The sequence below is a fragment of the Perognathus longimembris genome, chromosome 3 (assembly GCF_023159225.1).
Source record: "Perognathus longimembris pacificus isolate PPM17 chromosome 3, ASM2315922v1, whole genome shotgun sequence".
Classification (NCBI taxonomy): domain Eukaryota; kingdom Metazoa; phylum Chordata; class Mammalia; order Rodentia; family Heteromyidae; genus Perognathus; species Perognathus longimembris.
Genome location: NC_063163.1, coordinates 70,329,017 through 70,351,984, shown reverse-complemented (window position 1 = coordinate 70,351,984; position 22,968 = coordinate 70,329,017). Strand labels below are relative to the sequence as shown.

Genomic DNA, 22,968 nt, shown 5'->3' with positions numbered 1-22,968 from the left:
GAGCAGCTTCATCGGGCTGGGTGGTTTGGGGTTTTTTGGAGGGGAATGGGGGGTGGCATACCCTTTTATATTGCTTAGTGTTCTCAAAGTCCATCCAGATGATGAACACAAGATGCTCTCCAGGAACAGCTCAGCTCCATATCACCAACCACCACTAGTTTATCCAAGCAGGAAACCTTGGCAGTACAACTCTTGATATTCAAACCATTTTTTAAAAAATCCAACTGCCCACATTCCAACACTGGGACCTCACAATGTCCACAGAAGGGTTAGCAGCGAACTGTGGCTTGATTCCCAGTCAATAGATGCCTTTCAGGGTCCACAGAGGCCACACCTTGTTCCCTCTCCCCACACAGGCCAAACCCACCCTCCCCTCCCCTTACCTCAGGAAAAAATTACTAATAATAATAACTTAGGGAGGAGAAATGTGGGGCAATTGCTTCAAAAATTACATAGGTTACCAAAAATAAAATTCTCAACCCTCTTTGTCATCTGTCTCTCTTCTGTGTTTGTCTTTTTTTTCCTTTCCTTTTTCTTCCTCTTTTGATGATTAATTTTGTTGTTTTTGTTTTGACTTGGTTTGGTCTTCTGATCAATCCAAGCTTTTCTTCATTTCCTTCCAAACCCATTTTTTGTCACCCAGGGGGAGAAAAGATACCTGTGGCAAGACTTCCAGAAGGAAGTGTAGAGGTCACACTGTACCAGTAAAGAAGAAAGCGGAGGTGATGGACACCAGCTTCTAACTGGCCAAGACACAACCCTGCCTGAAAAACCTCATTTCCAAAAGCCGGGCCACCCAGTTTGAAACTCTCTTGAACATGCGCAGAGTGCCCTAGCCTGGACACACTGGGCACATCCACGCAGACTCGTGCACAGAAACACTGCATAAATTACACGGATGCATGTGTGTGCATGCGTGCATGCTGTGCCCACGTGCCAGGATGTCACCTCCTTCTGTCAAAAGTCAGAAAAGAGCAAAAGAGCAGCAGCTATTGGTCAACTTGAGGAACTTGATTTTGTGAACAAGACACACAAATAATTAATAATAATAATAATAATAATAATAATAATAAAATTAAATCCTTCTTAAAGGCCCCACCCTGCAAAGTTTGGAATTCTCCTGGAACAGTTGTTGTTTCTCTTTCTTTTTTTTTTTTTTTTTTTTTTTGTTTTGCTTGCAAACATCTGTTTCACAAACACAGTTTATCTCTTATGGTATAAGCTCAGACACTAGCTAAGAAGAAAGAGGGGAAAAAATGTAAAAGAAAACAAAAACAGAAGTTTTCTTTTCATCTACTAGAAAAACACCAGAGAAAGAAGAAGAAAATCCTGGTTTGAAATTGTGGAGGCCAAAAAAGGGCAGCAGCTGTGGGAACCTCCCCCACACACACTGTCTCTGGGCTCAGAGTTCGCTCCCCCCCCCCCCTCCCCGCAGGCAGCAATCAAAAAGAGGAATAGAAAAAACGCTTCCCAGCGATCTCTGAGCCCTGGGTCACAGGGGGCAGAGTTAGGAGAATCCTGAGGTTTCTGGAGGCGTCAAACCCAGAGGTCATGGCGAATGGGCGCCCCTGCTCCCCTCCCCCCCCCTTTTCTGGCACTGTTAGGAAGGATTTGATCTGGGCAGAGTCAGAATCCTCCCATTCTTCTTGCCTCCATTCATGTGGGTGTAAGGGATATGCTCTTCATAACTCCGCTTCAGCCCCAGGGAGGACCCTCCGCCCTCCCGGGCCCCGGCCTCCTCCCTCTGACAGTGCGAGGACCGATCCAAGGGTACATTTTCCATGTCCCCCTCAAACTCCATCTCCAGCTCCTCATTCTCTGGACCTTTGTTCTCCTCGCTGTGGAAAAAAGAAACTTCTGGAAAGCTAGGGTGCAGGTCATCCTTGAGCAGGTTAACGATCTCCAGGAAGGTCGGTCGCATTTTGGGGTTGAATTGCCAACACATGTGCATCAAGTTGGTGCTGTGGGATGGACAGAGAAGGACACATTGGGGGTGAGTCTGGGAGTCACCTTCTCCCCTGTCCCCCTCCCCCAGTGGTCTCTTTCCAACTCCCCTCTCGGCCTCCTGCAACCAGAACTCAAGAGATGGCAGGCATTCCCAACCAAGCCATGGCCATGTGTGGAGATGATTCTCAAAATAGGAATGGGAATTCTGGCAGTGCTGGGAATGATTGGGACCAAAAGATTGTCTCATTTCAAAGCCACGCTCCATGTGGCTCTGTCACCTGACACCTGCCTGGTCCCCAGCACTCAGTTCATGTCACCATTTTTTCCTCCAGCCTGGGAGCAGTTGGGAAAGACCCTGTGCCTTCCAGCTACCCTAGGCTTGAAGACTCTCCAGGCTGGAATGCTGGAGGCCCCATCAGATACAACTCCGTGGACCTGAACTAGGGAGCCAGCTCTGAGTGGACAGGCTCAGGGTCTGGCCATCCTCTCTAGGGGATGCTGGGAGAGGAGGGTAGAGGGAGCATTGGGGATGGAACCAGCCCCTGACTGCAAGGCTATGCAGTGTCTACACCATGAAGATACATTTGGGACATGGTGTTAAACAAGAAGACAAAAAAAAAAAAAAACTGACATGTTTTTGCCAGAACAGGGGCTTGAACTCAGGGCCTGAGCACTGTCCCTGAGCTGCTTTTGCTCAAGGCTAGCACTCTACCACTTGAGCCACAGCACCACTTCTGCATGTTCTGTTTATGTGGTTCTAAGGAATCACACTCAGGGCTTCATGCATGCTAGGCAAGCACTCTACCACTAAGCCACATTCCCAGCCCGACATCTTTTTGTTGCTGTTGCTTGTTTTTGTGCCTGTCCTAGGGCTTGAACTCAGGGCCTGGGCATGGTCTCTAAGCTTTTTCACTCAAGGCACCACTTGAGCCACACTTCCACTTCTGGATGTTTGGTAATTCATTGGAGATAAGAGTCTCTTGGACTTTTCCAGCCCAGGCTGGCCTTGAATTGCCAACCTCAGGTCTCAGCCTCTTGAGTTAGCTAGGATGACAGGCGTGAGCCAGTAATGCCTGGCAAACTTTTTTTAGTTAAACATATAAAAATAAAAAAGATTAAAACAAAATTTAAAAACAAAGAACCAAGAAGCCATGTGCAAACACAAGCATGCATGTAGACACACAACACACAGACCCAAATCCAAACAAGTAAAGGAGGAGCTCTCATAAGCACTTACACTCTCTCCGGACAATTGTCAGGCTGATCTAGGTACCCTCCGTCCATGACGAATTTCAAAACTTGTTCATTAGACAGGCCTTGGTAAGGCTGTTCTGCTAAACTGGTGATTTCCCAGAGGACCACACCAAAAGACCTGTCAATGACAACCAGCAATAATTAACAGAAGCCACACACACACACACACACACACACACACACACACACACACACACACACAGCACCACTTTGGTTTACTAGAACTCAGCTGACGAATGAATAAAAAAAATTCATGCTGCAAAATCCACAAATTCCCCTAAGATTATTCTCAATCAGAACATAAACGTATCTCTGGGCAGGACCTCAGACAGAATACTCCCCTTCTCCTTATTTTCTGCTAGTTACTTGAACCATTTCTCCAGTCTGCCATTTTGCAATTGGGGTCTCATAGACTTTTTTTGCTAGACTCTGAGCTTGATCCTCCAGGTCTCAGCCTCCGGAGTAATTGGGATTATAAGCATGAGCTACTTAACGAAGGAAGACAGGTATTTCCCCTCCATCCCCTCTTGCCTGTTGAGTCAGTGGGACACCTGGAATTGGGACCCAGTACACCTATCTCTCAATCACCACACACAACTCACCACATATCAGAAGAAGCAGTGAAGACACCATCCTTCAGGGACTCGGGTGCCATCCACCGCACAGGCAACAGGCCCTTGCCCCCCTTCCGATAGTAATCCATTTCGTAGATGTCTCTGGTCATTCCAAAGTCTGACAGACAAGCAAAAAGGCCATATGCTCTCAGCCTTCAGCCTCCCGTCCTAGCATCTGCCATCTTGACTTCCCTACCTCTCACAGCATCTCAAGGAGGCCAGCCACCAAGTGATGTGTGGCCCAGTCCAATGAGAATAGATTTTATTGTTCATTGTGGGGCTTGAACACAGGGCCTGGGCACTGTCCCAGAGCTCTTATGCTCAAGGCTGACACTCTATTACTAGAGCCATGGCTCCACTTCGGTTTTCTGGTGGTCAATTGGAGACAAGGGTCTCCTGGACTTCCCTGCCCAGGCTGGCTTTGAATCATGATCCTCAGGTCTCAGCCTCCTGAGTAGCTAGGATTACAGCCATGAGCTACTGGTAACAGGCCCATTTTAACTTTGTTCTACAGAGAGTTGTCTTCTGAGCTGGACTGGTTTCTCTCTATGTCATGAAGATATTGTCTTCCCCACTCTTTGATCTGTCTTCTAATCTTATTGATTTAAGTATGAATTCCTTTAGGACTTCACCAGCAGGATTATCTATGGTGAACAATGTGGTCCACACCAGCACTATTCAATATGGTACCCACAAGGCTGGTGTAGCTATCGAATACCTGAACTGTGACCACTGCAATCAGTGGATGGAATTTCTACTTGGATTTCATTTCTATTAAGTTCAGTGGAGATGATCATATAGAACCGGGCTATAACCTAGATCATGCAGATTAAAAACACCAAGCTAAACAAGGACAGAAAGATCATGGTACTTCTTCTGGGTGACAGGCACCTACCAGGTAAACACATATTTTGAGAAACTGAATGATGTCATCAATAAATGCTATTTGCTGGGCACCAGTGACTCACAGCTGTCATCCTAGCTACTCAGGAGGCTGAGACCTGAGGATTTCAGTTCAAAGCCAGCCTGGGCAAGAAAGTCCACGAGACTCTTATCTCCAAATAACCACCAGAAAACTGTAGGTGGCACTATGGCTCAGAGGGCTAGAATGTGACAAAAAGAGCTCAGGGACAGCGCCCAGGCCTTGAGTTCAAGCCCCACGACTGACATTTATTAATAGATGCAATAAACTGATGATTGGGACCACACCCCCAACTCATTCCCTTTGGAACCCTCACAATAAGATTTTAGAGCTCATAATGGGAAAACATCCTCCAGAGAGCAAATCCCACCAGCCTAGGTTGTACATTTCAAAGCAGAAAGAAAGGGCAATAAAAACGCACCTCCAATTTTGACAGTAAAATCGTGGGCAACCATGCAGTTTCGTGCAGCCAGGTCTCGATGCACAAACTTCTTGGCATTCAGGTAAGCCATGCCATCAGCAATCTCTCCTGCCATCTGAATCATCTCTTGCAGGGTAGGGGGTGGGCGACCAGGGTTGTTCTGTAATGAAAAGATGGGGAGTTGTTATGCTCTAGGACACCGGGAGGGGGAGCCAGAGCCAGGAGCAGGAACCTGACTTGGTATCTGGAATTCACTCACCTCAGCATCTGGCCTCAGAGATCGGAGGTAGCTCTTCAAGTCTCCTTGAGCCATCAGTTCCATCACCACCAGTGTGGGCTGGCCCTTGGACACCACGCCCAGGAGGCGGACCTGCAGGGCAGGCATGGGGGATTGTGCTCATGAGGGTCTATCATTTCAGCTCATCAGCCAGTCTGTCGTCTGTCTGTCTGTTTGTCCATGTCTTCTGTCTGTCAGGAGCCTACAGTGCTCCCAGAATCCTGTACCTGGATGGAATGAGCTCAACCACCCCAATCTCAGAGTATAAACAAATCTGCCCACCTGCAGGACATCCCAAGGCTAATCTTGTCTCCTTAACTTTCCCAGTGGCTCACGCCTATAATCGTAGCTACTCAGGAGGCAAAGATCTGAGGATCATGGTTCAAAGCCAACCCCGGTAGTAAAGTCAGTAAGAGTTTGTTTATGTCATGGGGCTTGAACTCAGGGCCTGGGCTCTGTCCCTGAGCTCTTTTTCACTCAAGGCTAGTGCTTTACCACTTTAAGCCACAGCTCCATTTCTGGGTTTCTGGTGGTTACATGGAGATAAGAGTCTCATGGACTTTCTTGATTGGGCTCACTTTAATCTGCGATCCTCATATCTCAGTTTCCTGAGTAGCTAAGATTACAGGCTTGAGCCATCGGCGCCTGGCCTCAGTGAGACTCTTTTCTCTCCCCCACCCCAAAAAAAAACCTGAAGTAGAACTGTGGCTCAAGTACTAGAGTGCTAGTTTTTGAGCAAAAGAAGCTCATGGACAGCATCTAATCCCTTGAGTTCAAGCCCCAGGACCAGCATTACATATATTCCCACATACACAAGCCATGCTTCTACTTCCAAACCTCTGCCTCCGTCTGGTGGGTGCTCTGTCTCTTCCCATGTTCACATGAGCTGATCTCTCACATTTTTTAGTCTTTGCTCAAGTATACCAACCTTCCCCTTCTCTCTTCTCTTTGTTCCTATTTCCACTGCCTTTTCTCTAATACATAATTCACATATTGGGTTTCGAATCCACTTCCCTGCCTGGGACCTAGTCCACAAGGGACGAAAACTGTTGTAAGCCAGGGACAACAAAGTAACTTAGGTAGGTGTCCCACACAGTATAAATGGATGGCAAGGATGAAAGGACATAGACCCCCAACAAGAACACAAAGGCAGAGAAGGTTTATGCTTGGTTTCAGGGAGAAGCAGAAATAGAACCTCCATGTGGTCAAGGGTTATAGATAAGCCAAGAAGGGAGAAGAGACAGAAGAACCTGGAAAGCAAGGGAAGATTTTAGAAAGAGATGGAAGATTCTGGAAAGTAATGAGAGATCCTGGGAAATGATGAGAGTCTCAGAATGCAAAGGAAGATTCTGGGAAGTGATGGGAGATTCTGGAAAGTGATGAAAGTCTAGAAAGCAAGGGAAGAGCAATCCTGGAAAAGAAATCCTAGAAAAGACCCTAGAAAGCAAGAGGAGTTCCTAGAAAGTCATGGAAGGTTCTAGGAGGTGATGGAACATTCTGAAAAGTGACAAGAGATCGTCAAAAGTAATTAAAGATTCTGGAAAGCAAGTTAAGATTCTAGCAAGTAAAGGAAGTTTCTGCAAAGCGATCGAAGATTCTGGGAAGCTATGGGAGATTCTCAAATGAGAGTCTGGAATCTTCATTCTGGAAAGTGAAGATAGTCATAGAAAACAAGGGAATAGCCAGGCACCCATAGCTCATACCCACAATCCTTGCTGCTCAGGAGGTTGAGATCTGAGGACTGCAGTTCAATGTCAGCCTGGGCAGGAAAGCCCTTGAAACTCTTATCTCCAATTAACGACCAGAAAACTGGAAGTGGTGCTGTGGCTCAAGTGGTAGAGCGCTAGCCTTGAGCTGAAGAACTCAGGGACAGCACAGGCCCTGAGGTCAAGCCCCACGACTGACAAAATAAATAAATGTAAAAAAGAAAAAAGAAATATTCTAAGAGTTGATGGAATATTCTGTGAAGTGATGGGAAATTCTAGAAAGAGATGAAAATCTAAACAGCAAGGGAAGAGTCTAGAAAGCAATAGATGATTCTAAAAAGCAAGCAGAGTTTTCTAAAAAGTGATGGAAGATTCCTGGAAATACTGGAAGATGGGAGTAGAAAGTGATGGGAGATCCTCAAATGAGGGAGCCCAGAAAGCAATAGAAGATTCTAGAAAACCAGGGATGTTTCTGGAATGTGAAGGTTCTGGAAAGTGATAAGAGGAAAGCAATGGCAGACTCCAGAAAACAAAGGAAGATTCCAGTGTTGAGTGAGTGATGAGCATTTGGTACCAGGTGAGGTGGGAGAGGACTGAATATGGACCGCAGACCTCCACCTCCTCACATCTTGGGCATGGGAGGCTTATTTAGGAGCATGTGGGGGGGGGGGTGTAGTCCACGTCCACTGTCCTGGGCTGCTCAGTGCCATGTGCACAGAGGCCTTCTTCCCCTCCTGCCCGCCTGTGCTCACCACGTGGTGGCAGGTGAAGCCCTTCATGACCGAGGCCTCGTTGAGGAACTCGATGCGCTCCCGCAGACTGGCCGCCTCGTTGACTGTCTTCACTGCCACGCGGGTCTCCGCCTCGCCCTTGATGATGTCCTTGGCATTGCCCTCGTATACCATGCCGAAGGAGCCCTGGCCCAGCTCCCGCAGAAGCGTGATCTTGTCGCGGGGCACCTCCCATTCATCCGGCACGTACACAGAACATGGAAACACTACTTCTCACTTATCCACACGGTATCTCAGCCCACCTGGAGTCCACCCAACAAGGCCTAGAGCCCCCAAAAGACTGTCCTCCTGCTAACCAGGGCCCCCACATCCATCCATCCTCCCACCATCCAGGAAGCCTCCACATCCATCCATCCTCCCACCATCCAAGGGCCTCCACATCCATCCATCCTCCTATCACGCAGGGACCCCACATCCATTCACCCTCTTATCATCCAGGGACACCCCCCCCCCGACATCCATCCATTCACCCATCCTCCTACCATTCAGGGACCCCATATCCAATTCATCATCTCACCACCAGTGGGCCCTCACATCCATTCATCCTCCTACCATCCAGGATCTATCTCTCTCTGCTGAGTATTAGACTTAGAGCCCAGCATGGGGAAGGTATCCATGGCCAGAGCAGAGATTCATCTCATCTCCCCCAAATCAAGCTGGTCCAAAATCCTGGCCCTAAATGCACAGCCATGGCTGGACCCCCATCCTTCTAGCTGATCTCAGTCCCCACTACTTCCCATGGCTCTTTGCCAATCGTGCCAAAGGGAGTTGGGGGTGGAGAGAAGGGAAGTAGGTTCAAAAAAAATGCCAAAAAGGTGTAAAGATTGTATATACCTTTAGATCTGAAAATACATGTAATTTATATAGAGAAAATTAATACTTAGGAAAAAATATAAAATGTGAAAAAAAATTGCTCAAAATACTTAGCAGTCTATTCTACCAAGGGATGGATTCTATGGGATTGCTTTGCTTGATGGGAAAAATCCAAGAGGAGAAGATGGGAGGGGACCTTGCTCTGGTACTTCCCCAGCGTTGGCTACTAGGAACCTACACAAGAATCCCAGGCAAGACTCTCAAAGATGGGAGGGGAACAGAGAGGGAGAGGAAAAGTCTCAGCTGAACCTGCAGATCACCCAGCCTGCAGATGGCCAGCCATGTCCAGCCCTAAAACACTGGTCACTGTCCTACAATTAGGCTTTCAATTCTTAAAGACTAGCCACACCTTCCTTAGGAAGGTCACTGAAAGCCAAGCAAGCAGAATAGCTCATGCCTATAATCCCAGCTACTCAGGAAGGCTGAGATGTGAGGATTGAGGTTGGAAGCCAGCCTGGGCAGGAAAGTCTGTGAAGCTCTTCTTTCCAATGAACCACACACACAAACAAAAAAAGCCACAAGTAGAGCTGTGGCTCAAAATGTTAGAGTACTACCCTGGAGAGAAAGAGCTCAAGCCCCACGACACACACACACACACACACACACACACACACACACACACACACACACACACACACACACAGTATCCTGACCACCCACAGGGAAAGGCAAAGGACTCACCATCACTGGCACTGAGATATTCAGGATTTGAAGAAGCATATAATGGTCCCATTGGCCCATCCGGCTGCCTGGAGAAGACAGAGGGAGGCACACACACTTGAGATTCTTGTAGAACTATGTAGGCCTTAGAATTGGCCATCATGTGAATATTTACCCCCAAGGAAATAGGCAAAAACTACAAATCAGGAATTGCTGTTAAAGACTCTTGTTTCCCATGCTTAAAAAAAAAAACAAGAAGGTAGAGGAACTTATATATCTTATTTCTGTCTTATTCTCTCATGCAAAGAACAATGCTAATCACATTGAACCTGGTGGCACAGGCCTGTAATCCTAGTGCTTAGGAGGCTGAGGCCAGGAGGACTGTGAGCTCAGGCCAGCATAGGCTAAATAGTGAGACCTTGATGACTAAATAGAAACAAACAAAAAAAACCTCAAGCTGGGAGCCAGTGGCTCACACCTGTAATCCTACTCAGGAGACTGAGTTGTGAGGATCACAGTTCAAAGCCAGCCCGGGCAGGGAGGTCCATGAGAAAAAAAGCTGGAAATGGCACTGTGGCTCAAGTAATAGAGCATTAGCTTTGAGCAAAAGAACTCAAGAGACAGTACCCAGGCCCAGAGTTCAAGCCCCAGAATGTCAAAAGAAAAAAAAAAATCAATTAACATCTATATTAATAGCCACCTTAGGCTGGTCATAGGTACAAAATTTTTATGGGAGAAAAATAAAAACTTTCCATGAGAATAAACAAACTACAAAGAATTTTATATAGTAGTGTTATAAATTAGGAGCCAAGCATAGTGGTGCATGCCTATCATCCCAGCTACTCAGGAGGCACAGACAGGAGGATTTTGATTTCAGACCAATCTAGGCAAAAAGTTACCAAGGCCCTTATCTTCACAAACAAACCAGGAATGATTTATACATGGTTATAATCCCAATGACTTGAGAGGCAGTGGAAGTGGGAGGATGGCAGTCCAAAGCCAGCCCTGGGCAAAAGCATGAGACCCTATCTAAAAACTAAAGCAAATAAAGGGTGCATACTAGTACCATATTGCACGGAACACATCCTATCTCAGTAAAATTTGCAAACACACTCACTTGTGCCTGCACCTATATCCAGGCACTTGTTTTCTGTTTGTTGGGGGAGGGAGGAGGTAGCCAGCCCATCAGGGTGCCCACCTCTTTCTGAGGAACAGGTAAATGCTTCCAATCACACCACTGAAAAGGAAGACAAAGATGAGTGGGCCAATGATGATTTTCGCAAGGTTGGATGGGACGTCTACTGAAATAGAGGAAAAAGAAAAAAATAAATACATGATTCACATCAAAATGTGTTTACATCAGATTTCACATCACAAATCCCACTGTCCCAGCCATGCTGAGACCCTGTCTGTCTGTCTGTCCAGCTCTCTCCCTTGTCAAGTGGTAGAGCACTAGTCGCATTCACTGTCTGTCTCTGTCTCTCTGTCTCTGTCTTTCTCTCTATGTTCAAAGCCAGTACATACAAAAAGTTAGTGAGATTCTTCCCTCATTATTAACAAACAACAAACAAGGCAAGACCTGGCAGTAGAGACTTACAATAATCTGTTACATAGAAATAAGTGGGTTCAGTCCAGGATCCATTGCCAGCTAACGAGGTGGCCCGGATGCGCACACTGTAGTTGCCAGGAGGGAGCCCTCGCAGCCGGCATCCCCGCTCCAGGGAGAAATGCTTTCGGGAGACACAGAGGTGAAGCTCCTGGAAAGAAGAACAAAGGACCACAGGGTAGCACAAAAATGGAGTCAGGGAGACTTCAGCTGGAAGTCGGGCTGCAAGCATGGGCTGGGCTTGGGGTCTGCTCCGCACCACGTGGAGAGCACTGTGGAGAGGACAAACTATATGAGAGAAAAGGATTATAGAAGCAGCAAATAAAAATGAATATGAAGTAGGGACCATCCCAACAGAATGGGAAGCTTGGATTAAAAAGACAAGAAAGACTCCACCAACTATGGAGACACCATGTGTGGCTGTCTCTGGAAAGAACATAGAGCCTGGAGTTAATATGCCAAGTAACCTTGACCAGGAAGGGACTGGAGCTAGGGAAATACTAAAGAATGAAAAATATAAAGAAATAAAAAGAAAAGGCCAAGATTTTCATGGGAAAGAAAAACTGCTCGGCAAAGAGAGGAAGGAAGAGCTCTTGCCTCCACCTATGCAAACTGAGCTGAAAGGCCATGCCTCTGCTCCACACTTGGGAAAGGAAGAACCCTCGGTGGCTCCCACCAGCACTGGGAAAACCTTCCAGCCAGGATTCTGGATGCCACAGGTGACAAGAGACACATCCAATGAATGTACTATGGAAAACTCACTCACTTACATGGATATGACTATTTTAACAAATGAAAACAGTAAAAAGTCCATTACTTTGTATTTCTCTTATACACTAACTGTACTCCATGCAGCTTAAGAGTTCACTTTTAGTATGGCCTGACTCCATTTAGAATTGAATCCTACCCAGGACTTAGTCATCTTTATGTGTTATAAATTTGCTTACAATTATTTTCCTTCTTTGATTTCTAACCTTTGAGGTGTGTCCTGTACCTGTAAAGGCCTAACAGGACACATCTTAGTAGAATTAAACAGTGGGCTCTCCCACAAGTGAATCAGGGTCTCATAAGATTCCGAAGGACTAAACCGTGAACATAGACATATTATGTAAACATAAAATTTAGATAATAACAAAGAAACCATAGAGAGCTTAATGTAAAGATGAGACAGATGCAGCTTTTGAAAGAAATCAAATTAACAGGAGAACATCAATCATGAAAACCAGAAAGGAAAGCAAGGAGAGAAATGGGATGGTAATTGAATTTCATGAGAAAATTACACTGAAAAGAAAAAAATGGGAGAGTTCTCAAAGCAAAAAGAAATTCCACTTACAATTGAGTTTCAGTGGCTTGTATATTGAAGAAAAATATGAACAAATCATATACAAAATTTACTTTTTGCCTGGAACTGCCTGTAATACTAACTGAAAATGCCTATAATACTAACTACTCTAGAGTCTGAGATCCATGTGCTTGAGGTTTGTAACCAACCTAAAGAAAAATCCACAAGACTGCATGCCCAATTACCCAGCAAAAAGCTGGGCTGGAGGTATGGCTCAAGTGGTAAAGAGCCTGCCAAGCAAGCGCAAGGCCCTGAATTCAAACCCTGATGCTGGCAAAAAAATAATAAAAATATTTTGGAAGGTTTATATATTTCCTAGATTTGGGCAATTCAATTTTTATTATTTTAATATAGAAATTTTTTTCACAGTGTTTAGCCTACAAGTGCTCAACAAACATTAAATGAATTAACCAATTTTTTATGCTCTAAGCAATGTAAGGAAATCCTTGGCTTCCTAATTCACACATACATTAATTTTCCCTTTTTTTTTTTTTTTTTTTTTTTGGTGGTTGTGCAGCTTAAACACAGGGCCCAAGTGCTGTCCCTGAGCTTTTTTGCTCACAGCTAGCACTCCACCACTTTGAGCCACAGCACCACTTCCAGTTTTCTGATAGCTAATTGGAGATAAGAGTCTCATGGCCTTGGGGTTGGGGATATGGCCTTTCCTGTCCGGGCTGGATTTGAACTATAGTCCTCAGATCTGAGCTTCCTGACTAGCTAGGATTACAGGCGTGAACCAACAGTGCCTGGCTATATTAAAATTTTTACTTAAGAGCAAGTAAAGTTGTAATCGTCTAAGAAATACACTACAGAAAAATATAACTATTTTAGAAAATATTTATATTAAAGTAATCAAATGACAAAATCAGCCTAAAATACTGATTGACACTGTTCCAGCCCTCTTAATAGTAAACAAAACATCCTGACTTGCTATATCATTACAAAGCAATAGCATGTTTTATCATAGAGGCAAAACAAGAAGTAGCCACTAGATAATATAAAAGGAAGTAGAATTTGTAGTACAATTGGTTTATGATTTGGGATTAAGATATTCTTTTTTTTTTTTTTTTTTTGCCAGTCCTGGGGCTTGGACTCAGGGCCTGAGCACTGTCCCTGGCTTTTCTTTGCTCAAGGCTAGCACTCTGCCACTTGGGCCACAGCGCCACTTCTGGCCATTTTCTATATATGTGATGCTGGGGAATCGAACCCAGGACTTCATGTATGGGAGGCGAGCACTCTTGCCACTAGGCCATATTCCCAGCCCCAGGGATTAAGATATTCTTAAAATATGATAGTGCAAGGAAAATTATGTATGTTTTGATGCACTAATGCATTTCTATCAGCTTATTAACTGCATTCTATAGACATCTTTTGCAAATGTTTGTCATGTAGTCTGTTTTCAAATATCTTAGCATATGGCAAAATTTACATTAAAAAAAATGGAGTCAGGAGTCACACATCCAACCTGCATCCCCATCTTTCATCAACCCTGTGCCTTTGTTTACCAACAGCCTTGGGCGATGAGCAAGGAAACTGCGCTTGAGATGGAGGTTGTAGTTGAGGACCTAAGAGTAAATACTCCCAATTTACAGATCAGATTCAACAAGAATAGCCATGAGGAAATCCACAGACTCATCAACATACACAAATGAACAGTGTAGGAGCCAGGCACCAGTGGCTCATGCCTATAATCCCAGCTACATAGGAGGCTGAGAACTGAGGATCATGGTTTGAAGCCAGCCAGCCAGCCAGCCAGGAAGGAAACTGAGGGACTCTATCTCTAAATAACTGGGGTAAAAGCAAGGTTGGAGGCATGGCTCATGCGTAGAGCACTTGCCTAGCAAGCTTGAGGCCTTGAGTTCAATTCCCCAAAACTTCCTTTAATCTCCCCCCATAGTTTCATAGTTCAAGCAAAGGGAAACAAAACAGAGGACCCCACTTAGCTCACATGGTAGAGTTTGCATAAAAGATTAAATGATGGGGCTGGGAATATGGTAAAGTGCTCGCCTCATATACATGAAGCCCTGGGTTCGATTCCTCAGCACCACATATATAGAAAAAAGCCGGAAGTGGAGCTGTGGCTCAAGAGGTAGAGTACTAGCCTTGAGCAAAAAGAAGCCAGGGACAGTGCTCAGGCACTGAGTCCACACCCCAGGACTGGCAACAAAAACAAAAACAACAACAAAAAAGATTAAATGATAATTAATTTCAACTTGACCAAAAAAATGGAATTCTTACAGCTGAGAAGCAACCAGGGGCAGAACTTGAATTCAGAACTCTCTCACCACCCCTACCCCATACCACCAAAGTCAGGTAGGTGGCAAAGAAGGACCCCCATAGGGGAAGATACAGGGATGATTCAACATCTAAGAAGAAATAATTCTCAACCAGACACTGATGGCTCATGTCTTGTCACCCTATCTACTTAGAAGGCTGAGATATGAGCATCCTGGTTCGAAGCCAGCCTGGGCAAGATAGACCATGAGACTCTTTTCTCTAGTGAATCACCACAAAGCAGGAAGTAGAGCTGAGGCCTTGAGTGAAAAAGCTCAAGGACAGCCCCAGAACCCACATACAAAATAAATAAATAAAAGGAATTTGGAATTTTCCCAAGTTGCTGCAGGAGTGACTATAAAGAAAGGGAAGCCCATGCCCAGTGCATACAGGGAAGCTGGAGGAGAGCCAGAACTAAGCAGGAGAGATGAGAGACTCGCTGAGAAAAGCAGGTCAAACCTGCAGCCAATCAGAAAGAACTTGGAAAACTTTGCCCAATAGTTTCAAAATTAACCTCATGTGTGGAGAGACTAGCTGGAAACTGGCAGAGGGTGGAGAGGAGAGTGGAGAAGAAAAGTTACATGTCTAAACACCCATGTCGATCCTGCCATGATCAAATCCAAAGCACACAGGAGACAGGGAGCAAAGGTTCAAATGTACAAATTCTCTAATGCTTACTACAGATGTCCTCCAGGGTTTGCGGAGGCAAGAAGGAAATAGGATGGAAAGATCTAGAATCTAGAACCTGACCCAGTTGATCTCCATGGAGGCAAGGAGCAAAGTAAGAATTGAAACCCAATCAAGAGTGAAGGACCAGGGCTGGGAATATGGCCTAGTGGTAAAGTGCTCGCCTTGTATACCTGAAGCCCTGGGTTCGATTCCTTAGCACCACATATATATAGAAAAGCCGGAAGTGGCGCTGTGGCTCAAGTGGTAGAGTACTAGCCTTGTGCTCAGGCCCTGAGTCCACGCCCCAGGACTGGCAACAAAAAACAAAACAAAGAGTGAAGGACCCAACTGCACACACACACACACACACACACACACACACACACACACACAAATTGCAGCCAGGCACCAGTAGCTCACATCTGTAATCCTAGTTACTCAGGACACTAAGATCTGAAGATTAAGGTTTCCAAGCCAGCCAGGGCAGTAAAGTCCCCGAGACTCTCATCACCAATAAACCACCAAAAGAGCCAGAAGTGGAGCTGTAAGTAGTAGTGTTAGCCTTGAACAAAAGAAGCCCAGGGATAGTGTCCACGCCCTGAGTTCAAACCCCAGAACTGGTACAAAAAAAATAAAAATAATAAATATAACCAGGCACTGGTGGCTGTAAGCCTGTAACTTAGCTACTCAGGAGGCTCAGATCTGAGGACTGAGGTTCAAAGCCAACCTGGGCAGGAAAGACCTTAAGACTCTTATCTCCAATTAACCACCAGAAAATCTGAAAATGGCACTGTTACTCAAAGTCTAGAGTTCTAGACTTAAGCAAAAAGAGCTTGCGGACAGTGCCCAGAACCTGAGTTCAAACCCCACAACCAAAAATAAATTAATTAATCAATTAATTAATAAATAATAGAAATGAATCTCTGGTCTTGTTAGGAAAATAATAACAATAACAAGCACCTTAGTCCAGCTTGGAAAGTTCAGGAAAAAAAGTAAAGAAAGATTATAGGCTGACATTTGTTGTTTTTTTTTTTCTTTGTCTTTGTTTTCTGTCTTTCTTTTTTTTTTTCTTTCATGTTCGCGCTGGTACCAGTATTGGGGTTTGAACTCGGGATTGAATACTGTCCCCTTAGCCTTTGCCCAAGCTCAAAGCTAGTACTCTATCACTTCAGCCACAGATCCATCCATGGATCCCCCTGTAGCCCCCCCTTAACAGGAGAGAACGAGTCTTGGAGATTTTTCTGCTCAGGCTGGCGTCGAACCCTGATCCTCCAAATCACAGCCTCTTGAGTTTGTAGCGCGGATGACAGGCATGCATCCGGTCGGGCAGGTGGTGCGGACACAGTTACTGACTGGCTGATGGGGCAGCGGGGGTCTGCGTGCAGTGACCCAGGGCCCCGGGGAGGGGACATGAGCAGTGCAGAGGAAAGTGTGGCCGGGGCTGGAGAGGCCTCACCTCGTCGCCGTACCGCCGGTAGCTAACTTCGTAGAGCACGATCAGGCCGTTGGGCTCCTTGGGCTCCTGCCAGGTCAAGTGCACAACGTTGTTCTCGAAGATTTCGTGGGTGACGGGGCCGACGATGTCATCCGCTTTGGCTGCAGGACGATGAAGTCCGGGTGTCAGGTCGCATACCACCCCCAACCCGGCCCAACCTGACAGCAAGGACTGAATCCTCCCAGGCCCCACAGGGTGACATGCCAGCGAGGAAGGCGTAGCAAGGTGTCTCCTTCACCGGCCATATTCAAGTCATTTTGGGGAACAGCAAGAGGAGCTCGCCCGGGAATCCCACCAACCTTGAGACAGCTGGGCAAAGGCTCTATGGCTCTGACCACGCCCTCACAGACAAAGCCACGCCCACCGGGGTAAGCCACACCTCCTCTCCTGAGCCCCGCCCCACTGCTGAGCCACACTATCGCCTAGCCACGCCCATATTTCTGACCACACCCACCTCAAGGCCACGCCCCCTGGCCCAGCCCTGCCCAGGTGGTAGGCCATACCTCTTACCCACTGCCAAACCACACTTCCGCTGAGACACGCCCCCATCACTGAACCAAGCCCCTTCCCCAAGCCACGCCCCTTCGTCTACGAAGGGGCTGTAGTCCCTCCCTTCTGCTAGGCCACACTCAGATCACTTAGTCATGCCCCTTCCACTTGAGCCACTCCCCAACCACTGAACCACGTCCCTTCTTCCCACGTCTGTCATCCTAGCTGCTCAGGGGGCTGAGATCCAGGCTGCCATTAGAAGCCAACCTGAAGCAGAAAAGTCCACAAGGCTCCATCTCCAATTCACCAGTAAAGAAGTAGGGCTGGTAGCATGGCCCAAGTGGTAGAGCACCAGCCATAAGTGAGCACAAGTGCCCGAGTTCAAATGCTGGCACTGCCTAAAGAATACACACCCAACATGCACATATATACAGTCTAGAGGGCAGAGAACTGGATTGACCACCCCCCAGAGCACTAACCACGCAGTAGGGGTAAGGCCGCACCTTCAGGCATGGTCCTGGCGCTGACATAGGCGGCCACGCTGCACCTCTCCTCCGGGGCGTCTTGGTTGCAGGCCTGCAACTCGATGCGATAGCCAGTGAAGTGCCGCAGGCCGGAGATGACCAGCGACTCCTTGTTCACAACCTTCTCAAAGGGCCTGGGCGGCTCCTGGGTGGTGGGCACGACGGTGGAAGAGACGTTGGGGAAAATCGGGATGACGGGCGCCATCATAGTCACATTCACCACATCTCCGAGAGACCTGCGCTTCCTCGATGGCCTGGGGTGACAGGAAGACAGTGGGGGAGGGGGAGAGGACAGGTCACAAACCCACCATGTGAAGGGAAAAGAAGCTGGAGGAGAGATGGCTGCGTTACAAGAAAACAATGGGTTGCAGATTGCCAAAAATAAATAACCAATTACCACCAAGAAAGGAAGTTTTAAAGACGTTTCTGTGCTATTTCTCTATCAGAGCGGGTGGTTCCAGGGCCATGGCTCCCAGCTGAGATTCTCTGCTCCACCCCCACCCCCACCCCCTGCTTGATTAACCAAGGTGCTGATTTGCTCAGAATAGTCCACCCGAGTTAGTGTGGAAAGAGATGAGATGTGAGCTGGGTGCTGGGCTGGAAGGGGGAGGCTCACATTTGTCATCTTAGCTACTCAGGGGTCAGCGATTGGGAAGATCACAGTTCCAAACCAGCCCAGGCGACTTTTGTGATGCCTCATCTCAACAGAAAAGGCCAAGTGAGGTTCACACACCTGTCATCCCAGCTATGGTGGGATGCATGAACAGGGAATCATAAAGCCAGGCTAGCCCAGGTTCAAATAGAACACTAGGCATCCCAGCACAGTTTTGAACTTGGGGCCCACCTGTGTCAGGCTTCTGAGGACTGGCATGACAGGCTTATGGCCAACACACTCACCTCAGCTTCCTGTTTTTTTAAATTTTTAATCAGCATATTCTTTTGGAAGCCTGAGGCTGTAATTGAGTGATAGGATACATGGCCTGGGTTTGATTTTTTTTTTTAATTAAGAGCAATTCTATTTCTTTTTCTACCATAATAATTGCTCTGCTGGTTAATTTATTATTTTCTCAAAAGTAGATCAGTAGAAGAAAACACTAAATTCAAGGAAATAAACATTTTACACTTCATAAGCCACCAAGGCTACATTTGATATCTAGAAACATTGTAACAATTTGTGGGATGATCTATAGGCCAGGAGGGTAGCCTTCCCAGCAACTCATAAATTCAACAAGATTGGAGGTTAAAAATTGGATTGGAGGCTGAGACATGTGGCTCACACCTGTAATCCTAGTCACTCAGGAGGCTGAGATCTGAGGATCACAGTTAAAAGCCAGCCTGAGCAGGAAAGTCTATGAGACTCTTACCTCCAATGAACCAGCAAGAACTGGACACAGAGCTGTGACTCAAGTGGTAGAGTACTAGCCTTGAGCAAAAACAGCTCAGGGACAGCGCCCAGGCTGTGAGTTCAAGCCCCAAGACTGGCACAAAAAGAAAGAAGGAGAAAGAGAGGTGAAGGGAGGGGTTGGGAAGGGAAGAAAGGGAAGAAGGAAGGGGGGGTGGGAAGATAAGGAAGGGAGGGAGGGAGGGAGGGAGGGAGGGAGGAGAGAGAGAGAGAAAGGAAGTTGGAGTTGACTTGGTTTTTGGGTTTTTTTTCCCAGATTTTCAACCTGACAGATTAAAAATACAGGATTATTTGGGCTGTTTTAGTTGTTAGTGCTTTTACTTTTATGTGTGTTGATCCTAGGACTTGAACTCAGAGCCTGGGCACTGTCCCTTAGCTTTTTTGCTCAAGGCTAGCACTCTATCACTCCAGCCACAGCTCTGTTTCTGGCTTTTTGCTGGTTCATTGAAGGTAAGAGTCTCACGGACTTTTCTGATCAGACTGGCTTCAAACCTCGATCCTCAGATCTCAGCCTCCTAACGAGTTGAGATTATAGGCAAGAGCCACTGGCACTGACATACTGAGGTTTTATGGCAATTATGACAGGAATCCCTCACTTATTTTATATTCTGATTATGGCTAAGTGAATCTCCTTGGGGATAATTTATAGGAGAGTTATTTCCTGACAGGCCTACCTGATCTAAACGATGGCAAAACCAAAAGGTTGTGACAGGGCACTTGGTCCTTGGAACCCAAGGCCCCAATGTCTGGCCCTCCATGATGGGATAGAAGGTTCTATGCCCACCTTTTCCTAGCATGTTCCCTGATAAACCAACCATGAACCCTTTAGAGTTTATCCACCAACTTCACAGTGGACCAAGGGGGCAAATCACAGGAGCCGTGACCCCATCGCAGGCGACTCCTGACAAGGGATGTTGCTGGCCAGAGCCCAGGATGGGGTCCACACCACACAATGTTCTGAGCCCAAATATTAACAGGGGTGAGGCCCAGAAATCTAGCTTCATTCAGGCCCAGATTACAAAACCCTCCTTTCCTCCACAACCTGTTATGCTCGGAATGACCACTAGGGGGCAGAGCGGGTCACGCAGGTAACACGGTTTAAAAAACAAACCAAATTGGAGTGCTGGTGGCTCATGCCTGTAACCCCAGCTACTCAGGAGTCTAAGGAAGATGTTCACGTTTGTCACCTCAGTCTCCATGCACCCGGTACACGCTGATGGAGTGAGCCAGACAGACCTGCTGCCACGTCGAGCTCACATTGCTGGTGTACCCTAGTAGAGGCTGGATGTTCAGTGGATGGACGCACGGGGTAAACTGAGGCATGGGGAGGGACCCAGGAAGTCCTCCTTCAGTTCTATTTTTTTTTTTTGCTTTTTTAGGAAGAGTGGGTTAATTCAATCTTCCCTCCCCACCCCCCCCCCCCTTCATGCCCAGATTGTGTTTTGAAGGGAAGACATTGAATGGGTGAATTTGGAAAGCATCTGATAGACAGCCCGTCATGCAAAAAGCCACAGGAACCCCTGCGTGGCACTGCGCAGCCGCGGGAGGGCCAGGCTGAATCATACCTAGAATCTTCTACACCATTGCCTGAAGAGGCTTTTCTGTAAAAACAAAGCAAAAATCAAACAATATGAGGCCAGACACAATAGCACCAAACTGGACTCTGAAGCCACATCCTTCTGTCCAAGTGAGATCGCCTGGAGGATGTGGAGAGGGGATTTGGACACTCAAAGTCTGTATGGCAAATGAGAGGTGGTGGGCCCTTTAAGAGATGGAGTCTACGTATGACCTCATCACCAGGCCCCGCCCCCATTTCCTCACTGGCATCCTCCATTGACACTATGCCATCCAGTAATCCAGGGCAACCCTGGCTCTTGGGCTTCCAAAACTGCTAGCTAATAAGGGAATATTTCTTCTTTATACAGTGCCAAGCCTCAGGCATCTTTGCTCTTTCTTTTTGTGTGTGTGCCAGGACCGGGGCTTGAACTTAGGGCCTGGGCTCTCCATCCCTTAGCTTCTTGCTCATGGCCTGGTGCTCCACTCCAAAGGGTGCGCCAGCCACACCTCCAACCTGGCTTTTGGCAGGTTCATTGGGGATTGTAGTCTCCAGGACTTTTTTTTTCCAGGCTGGCTTCAAAACTTGATCTTCGGAACCTCGGCCTCCTGAGGAGAGGCTAGGAGGACAGGCATGAGCTGCTGATGGCTGTCATGGAAATGATTTTAAGTTCTGAGCAGAGGTTCTTAGGTTGCCTGCCCACGCTATGCCCTTTATAGAAGACAGCCAAACACTGTTCGGCTGCATTTCTAGGGGGTTCAAGAAACCCTCACCTGCAGACACTTAGACTCCACCTGTCTTAAAATCAAGATGGAGGAGGAAGGATGAACTCCTGCCCTGCCAGTGTGCAAATGAACTGAGTCAGGCCCAGGTAGCCAGCCCAGGCCCACTCAGACAACGTTCCAACATCTCTACCAAGAAAGCAAAAAAAACGCAACAGACAAACCCATCCAACATAGGTCCACAAAAGACAAGATAATATTAATTTTTTAAAATACTTTCTTTTAAAAAAGATAGATTAAAAGTTTAAAGTGCTTTTACTTGCCAGCTCTCAGCCCAGCACCAAACCGCAACTATTTCCATAGGAGAAACCTTTAGGGGTTTTGATAATGCTGTGGAAAGTCCCAGAAATGTGAGGAGCTTACGTGGATTAGAATGGGAAAGTAGGCTGGACACTAGTAGCTCATGGTATCATCTCAGTGAATCAGGACACTGAGGTTTGAGGACTGTAGTTCGGAGCCAGCTGCTCAGGCAGACAAATCCAAGAGACTTATCTTGAATTAACCAGCAAAAAGATAGAGGAGCTTTGACCAAGGGGTACCAGCATGGAGCAAAGAAGTCAAGTGAGAGTGAAAGAACCTGAGTTCAAGACCAAGGCTGACATGAAAATAAAAGAGGAAGAAAGGAAGGAAAAAAAGAGAAAGGAAAGAAGACAAAGAAGGAAAAAGAAGAAAAAAGAGAAAGAAAGAAGGAGGGGAAAAGAAAGAAGAAAGGAACCAAGGAAGGAAGGAGAGAGAGGGTGGAGAGAGAGGAAGGGAGGGAGGGAGAAAAAAGAAAAGAGGAAGGAATGAAAGGGAGAAAGAAGGAAAGAAAAAGAAGTAAAGATAATAAGGAAAGAGAAAGAAAGGAATAAAGAAGGAAAGGAAGGAAGAGAAAGAAGGAAGGGAAAAGAATAGAGCAAGGAGAGAGGAAGGAGAAAGAAAGAAGAAAAAGACAGAGAAAGAAGGGAGGGAAGAGAAAGGAAAGGAGGGAGGAAGGAAGGAAAGGAGGAAGGGAGGGAGAGAGGGAGGAAAAGGAGGGAGGGAGGGAGGGAGAGAGGGAGGAAAAGGAGGGAGGGAGGGAGGGAGGGAGAGAGGGAGGAAAAGGAGGGATGGAGGGAAGGAGGGAGGGAGGGAGGGAGGGAGGGAGGGAAGGAGGGAGGGAGGGAGGGAGGGAAGGAGGGAGGGAGGGAGGGAGGGAGGGAGGGAGGGAGGTAGAAAGGAAAGGTTTATGGGCAGAATGACCTGGACACGCTGCTGGGAGGAGCTGGCTGGCTGGGTTTGTGCTTGGTTGGGTTTGGGCTGAGCTGTCACAGGCCGGATTTCATGGTTTCCTCTCACTGGTTCAAATCCCCCCAGAATTAGTTTCAGGATCATTATTCCTTTCTC

At 46.8% G+C, this 22,968-nt stretch overlaps 1 protein-coding gene across 4 annotated transcripts in view; it reads right to left on the bottom strand.

The window, feature by feature from the left end:
• Nucleotides 1-512: 512 nt before the first annotated feature.
• The window catches only part of Insr (insulin receptor), a 98,983-nt gene continuing 76,527 nt past the window's right edge, over nt 513-22,968 (bottom strand). The window contains exons 11-22 of one of the 4 annotated variants that reach the window (XM_048342134.1): nt 20,832-20,867; nt 17,844-18,118; nt 16,813-16,952; nt 11,063-11,222; nt 10,664-10,763; nt 9,487-9,554; nt 7,894-8,138; nt 5,418-5,528; nt 5,159-5,318; nt 3,804-3,933; nt 3,185-3,319; nt 513-1,961 (exon numbers count right to left, since the gene is read on the bottom strand). In XM_048342134.1, the coding sequence (XP_048198091.1) occupies nt 1,601-1,961; nt 3,185-3,319; nt 3,804-3,933; nt 5,159-5,318; nt 5,418-5,528; nt 7,894-8,138; nt 9,487-9,554; nt 10,664-10,763; nt 11,063-11,222; nt 16,813-16,952; nt 17,844-18,118; nt 20,832-20,867 (1,921 nt within the window). In that variant the 3' untranslated portion in view covers nt 513-1,600. Of the gene's footprint in view, nt 1,962-3,184; nt 3,320-3,803; nt 3,934-5,158; nt 5,319-5,417; nt 5,529-7,893; nt 8,139-9,486; nt 9,555-10,663; nt 10,767-11,062; nt 11,223-16,812; nt 16,953-17,843; nt 18,119-20,831; nt 20,868-22,968 lie in introns of all 4 variants that reach the window. The other 3 variants (XM_048342133.1, XM_048342136.1, XM_048342135.1) reach the window with 3 other exon arrangements.